The sequence below is a fragment of the Myxine glutinosa genome, chromosome 5 (assembly GCF_964187855.1).
Source record: "Myxine glutinosa chromosome 5, kmMyxGlut1.1, whole genome shotgun sequence".
Lineage (NCBI taxonomy): Eukaryota > Metazoa > Chordata > Myxini > Myxiniformes > Myxinidae > Myxine > Myxine glutinosa.
Window position 1 is genome coordinate 74,204,851 of NC_136265.1, and position 6,000 is coordinate 74,210,850.

A 6,000-nucleotide genomic window follows, 5' to 3' on the forward strand; every position below is an offset into this window, starting at 1 on the left:
TTCTCTGCCACAGTGACATGTGCACTCAGTTGCACTGATGCGTGCAAGTGGTAACTCAGACACGCAGTATGTACAGTACTGCACTATACCCATCTCTGCGTCATTGAAATGAATTCCTTCATTTTCGGTTATTATTGCCATTCGTCATTCTTAGCCATGGCTCCCAAGATGAAATATGTTGTTGGGGATGAACCAATTACAAAAGCGTCGAGGAAAGTGACATCTCTGCCACAGAAAGTGGAGGGTTTGGGTAAGCAGGGTTGGGGCGAGAGTGCTGCACCACTGGACAGACATAATGGCGTTAACAAGTCCAGTATCCGCAAAATAAATAAATGCACAGAAAACGTAAGGGGAAGTGAATGCTCTGGTTTAATGACACGTGAGAGGTTGACTCCTGTAACCAGCTCCAATACTTGACTCAAGTTATCAGCGAGAGGACTGAGATTGGAACCTAACCCCCGTGTTTCCAGGATCGTAATCCCCGTGTAAAACAAGGGTTTACTGTATAATAAACAAACCAATTCCACATACAATATTTAGAATAATTAGCATGAAGATCTCACCGAACTAATATATCACGAGTCTCTTGGAAAGAATTAATGAAATTTTTATGTTGTTTTTTCAAGATCGATGAGAAACTTCAGTTGGCAAATGTTGTCGTTGCTCAAACCTTTGTGAAATGAGGAGGACTGGTCCAGAAACGTGGACTCCACCTTCACAGCCGCAACAAAATCTGAAAATAAAACATCGCACTCAAACTCAATTTTAAGGAACATTTATAAACTAGAACGGCACTCATAGAGCACATAGTCTCACCTCACATGCTCATTCTGAAGAAAAATACCATCGCCCATATACCCGTGTCATCCATGCACCCTAATATGCCACATACATTGCTATTATTCATAGCTTTATTGATTGATTATCACGAGAATTAACGACCACTTCTGTGCACATTAAGGCTAAATTGTATTAAAAGGTGAACATTAAATACATTTCAAACTATATTGCCCATAATGAGTCGATCATATGCATGAAGCTTTGCATCGATCTGTAACACGTCTCTGGAGAAGGTATTTTTACATTTTGGTTCTCAATCCAATATGGCCACGAGACCATGTGACCAATAACAAATAATTTATTTACTCACATCGGGTTGTCGATCAGACATATTAAATTTCTGATTTTTCGGATAAAGATTTCAATTCAACCAATTAAGACAGGTATACGACGTCACCGATGACATCATCATTATCCCCCTATAATGCCCATGGGGAGTTAATGAAATATCCCGAGTTTGAAAAAAAATTGTTCAGCGGTTTCAGAGAAAATGATTTTTCATGGCAATGTACGAGAAAATCCCATTTCATGGCGATGTACGAGAGCGCACACAGCTGTAAGGACGAAGGATGGGAACAGTGGTGAGTTTGATGTGAAGGTAGGAGTGCATCAGGGGTCGGTACTAAGTCCACCACTATTTGTAGCTGTGATGGAGGTGCTGGCTCGGAACGTAAAGGAGGATTTACCGTGGGGGTTGTTGTGTGCAGATGATCTGGTGTTGATTGCGGAAAGTATGGATGGACTGAAGGAGAAGATGAACAAGTGGAAGGAATGTATGGAGACAAAAGGTCTGAAGGTGAATATCGGAAAAACAAAGGTGATGGCAAGTGGTAAAGGATGTGGTGAGGTGGAAAGAACTGGGAAGTGGCCGTGTGCTGTGTGCAGGAAGGGTGTCGGGGTGAACTCCATTCAATGTACAATGTGCGCTGAGTGTGTTCATCAAAAATGTAGTGGTCTGAGAGGGTCATTAACCAGTGTGGCAGCTACATTCAAGTGTAAGGTGTGCACAGAGGGAGCTGCAGATGGAGGAAATGTTGAGTTGGATCTTGGAGACGGCGTGAAGCTGGCAGGTGTGAAAACATTTTGCTGCCTAGGAGACATGTTGAATGGAGAAGGTGGAGCAGACTCGGCAACGGTTGCGAGAGTGAGATGTGCATGGAAGAAGTTTCGGGAACTGAGTAGAGTGCTGACGAGGAGGGGAGTGTCGTTGAAGCTGAAGGGAAAGGTGTATGCTGCATGTGTGAGAAGTGTTATGATTTATGGGATTGAGACATGGGTAATGAACGTAGAGCAGCAACGAAGGCTGGAAAGGGTGGACATGCGAATGGTTCGGTGGATGTGTGGAGTATCGTAGAGGGAAAGGAAGACAAATGATGAATTGCGAAAGATGATGGGAATGGAACCTGTGATGGATGCTGTGAAGAGAAACATGTGTGAGATGGTTTGGTCATGTGTTGAAGAAGGATGAATGTGACTGGTTGAGAAGAGTGATGGAAATGAATGTAGAAGGAAGTAGAGGACGGGAAAGACAGAAAAAGGCTTGGCTAAATGTGGTGGAAGAAGAAATGCGGGCAAGGGGGTTAACAAGGGGAGATGCAGAAAATTGGGCAAAATGGAGAAGATTGTCATGGACATTCTCCGCAAGGCTAACGCCCGCTCTAGCAGGGAAAATGGCCTTAAAATGCCTGTTGTGTTGCTGTTGGTTTCAGAGAAAATGAGGTTCAAACTCTTTCCCTTTAATCCAAATGCCTGCCATACCATGTGACCAATGACATCAGAACCACCTTTAGAGGCCATTTTTCCCCGCAGAGCAGGGGTCGGCCTTTTTCGGGCACCGTGGTCCCCTTTTTGAAGCAATGTTTTATGACCGGATGCCGTTCCTGCCGCCAACCCTGTTAGTCACCTCTTGCCACACACAGGGAATTACCAGTGAACTGGTACTCAATTTGCCGACCTCGGAAGGATGACAGGCCGAGTCAACCCAAACTGGCGTTAATTCAGCGATCGACCGGGATTCAAACCCAGGATCCTAGGATCCCAAGCCAGCACCCTACCCGCTAAGCCAATATCAGGCTCACCCAGATGACATCAGACATATCAATAAAATATTCTCCATTAGTATTGCATCCTCTCTTTAAAGTTTTTCATCGATCGGACAAGCGGCTGCAAAGAAAGCATTTTAAAATAAATAATACATAGATGCGGATGCACACAGACAAGGACTTTTATCTCAAAGCGAGAGAGGACAGCATTCAAGGCTACAAAGGACCGGGTGCCTCTTCTCTGCTGCACCAATGCCACAAGGGACAGCATGATTAAGCCGATGATGATGTATCATTCACCCCATGGGGCTGAAGGTGTTGAGGAGCTGACTGAGGAGGAGTTGGAGGCCATCATCAAGGTTTCCAAGGAGGGGTGGGGTGACGATGGAGGAAGGCAGTGAAAAGGAGGAAGAGGTGGCGAGTAGGGTGTCGTGTTGGAGTATTCCGTGAACTCTCCTATTTAGCACGTCCCTTGCACAGCAGGAGGCGGGGTTTTGCAATCACTTTTGTGTGTCTGTCTGCATGTGCGTGTGTCTGTCCGGGTCGTAACTTTTTTACCATTGAGCTATTATCATCAAATTTTCACCAAAGCTCTATTATGATAATATGTAGAAAGTAAATTAATAATTTTGTCAAAAGGTCTAGGTTGCGTAAAAATCATCAATTTTCATTTTGTATTTTTTAAAACAGTTTTCGTCGTTTTGAATATATGGAAGAAGAAGAAGACAGAATACAAACGGACACAGACGGGCTTTGCATTTCTGATGCTTTCTTGTTGCATTTCGTGTTGGTGTAACAGAGACAAGATGGGCCGAATGTCCTCCTGCGTCGAATTTCCTCGTTAATGAATCTGATTGATGGACCCCGATCTTACACCGTCCGAACTATAATCTTATTTACATTCAGGTTAATGTCCCTGATCCTATCATTGTCTATTCTGTTAAAATAAACTCAACTCCTCCATTCATTTTGTCGATAACAGGGAGAAACGATCGAACTTCTCAAAATCGTCAAATAACGAATCTGCTCTCAGGAATCAAAATGTCCGTTCGAGCTCCGATTACAACGAACGAGATCGATTCACAAGGTCAGGATATCGACACGATATTGTACGAGGGGACCCGATCAGGACATCGACACGATATTGCACGAAGGAACCCGATCAGGACATCGACACGATATTGCACGAAGGAACCCGATCAGGACATCGACACGAGATTGTACGAGGATCGACACGATATTGTACAACTGAACCCGATCAGGAGATCGACACGATATTGTACGAAAGGAACCCGATCAGGACATCGACACGATATTGCACGAAGGAATCCGATCAGGACATCGACACGATATTGTACGAGGGGACCCGATCAGGAGATCGACACGATATTGTACGAAGGAACCCGATCAGGACATTGACACGATATTGCACGAAGGAACCCGATCAGGACATCGACACGAGATTGTACGAGGGGACCCGATCAGGAGATCGACACGATATTGTACGAAGGAACCCGATCAGGACATCGACACGATATTGTACGAAGGAACCCGATCAGGACATCGACACGATATTGTACGAAGGAACCCGATCAGGACATCGACACGATATTGTACGACTGAACCCGATCCGTACATGGTGTGATTCCCACATAAACTATTAACGTACATGGTGCACAGCACGGACCCCGCACGGGAACAAGAACGTCACGCACCGGGTCCGAACTCCTTATCCGCGGAAGATTCTCCCGGACCGAGCAGGTTCCTCCCATCGGAGATTCTCGTGGATCCCGGAGGGTTCACTTTGTGTTTCTCACCTGAGAGATCTCGGTTCATCGGACACAGCTCGGTGTTTGTCACTTCGGGACAATTCATTCTGGTACAACAGAACCTAGGGACAGCGACAGCGAAGCAGGGACCACGTGCTCTTCTTACTCTCTAGACTCTTCTTCTCTAATTTGAATGCCGTCATGAGCTCTTCCCCGGAACTCCCAGACCACGCCCCAAATGTAACCTGGACGCTTCGCAAGTGACGATGTTCGTTTCTTGAGATCTTTAAACAAGTTTAACTCCTATTGTACAAGTTTAAAAGTTCGACATTCGGACTATTTCCTCATTTTTCATGTTGTTAACAGTTTCCAAAGATGTTCCGCCATGTTTACCTGTTACCCTCGCCAGAGGAGAAGGTGTTGCATTTGAGTTTGTTTGTTAATTGTGATATTGATAATTAATCAAAGATTTTTCAACTATATTGATCGATCTTGTGCGTTATTCTGTCTGTATGTCAGTCGTCTACAGGTCACAATTTTCAACCGATCTTCACGAAACTTCACCAAATGGTAGAGTTGGTTGTTTTAGGGTTCAAAAGGGTCAATAGGTCAACATAGGCCAAAGGTCACCAACTTTGCCGAATTTCTAAAATCCTCAATTTTCATCCGATTGACTTGTAATTTGAAGAGGATTTGCAGATCTGGTCACTGAATTCAACCACTGATTATATTTTAGGTCAACGTCGGTTAAAAGGTCAACGGAGTAGACCAAATTTCTAAAATCCTCAATCTTCATCCGATTAACTTTAAATTTGAAGAGGATTTGCATTTATGATCACTAAATTCAACCACCAAGTATTTCCGAGATCAACATTAGCCAAAAGGTCAACATAGGCCAAAAGGTCAACATGGTCCAAATTTCTAAAATCCTCAATTTTCATCTGATTGACTTGAAATTTGAAGAGGATTTGCATATCTGGTCACTGAATTCAACCACTGATTATATTTTAGGTCAACATAGGCCAAAAGGGTCAACGTAGGCCAAATTTCTAAAATCCTCAATTTTCATCCGATTAACTTGAAATTTGAAGAGGATTTGCAATTCTGATCAACGAATTCAACCCCCAACTATTTCTGAGATCAACATAGGCCAAAGGTCAGCAACTTCTGCCAAATTTCTAAAATCCTCTGGTGAAAAAAGTCAAGGGGGTGTGAATACTGTTATGAATTTGGGGTAGGGGGGAATATCTAGATCCAGGTAGATCTGCACAGGCAGATGCTCCGATGATCGTGATAGAAGAATCATCTTGATGTACAGTAAGTCAGGGACCTGCAGCCCGGATGTCGGA

At 44.0% G+C, this 6,000-nt stretch overlaps 1 protein-coding gene across 1 annotated transcript in view; it reads right to left on the minus strand.

Annotated features, from left to right (window-relative positions):
• LOC137427425 (uncharacterized) overlaps window positions 1-4,837 on the minus strand; it is a 36,112-nt gene extending 31,275 nt beyond the window's left edge. The window contains exons 1-2 of the mRNA XM_078778215.1: window positions 4,598-4,837; window positions 671-733 (exon numbers count right to left, since the gene is read on the minus strand). Coding sequence (XP_078634341.1) covers window positions 671-733; window positions 4,598-4,757 — 223 coding nt within the window. The 5' untranslated portion in view covers window positions 4,758-4,837. The remainder of the gene's footprint in view (window positions 1-670; window positions 734-4,597) is intronic.
• Between the last annotated feature and the right edge of the window lie 1,163 nt (window positions 4,838-6,000).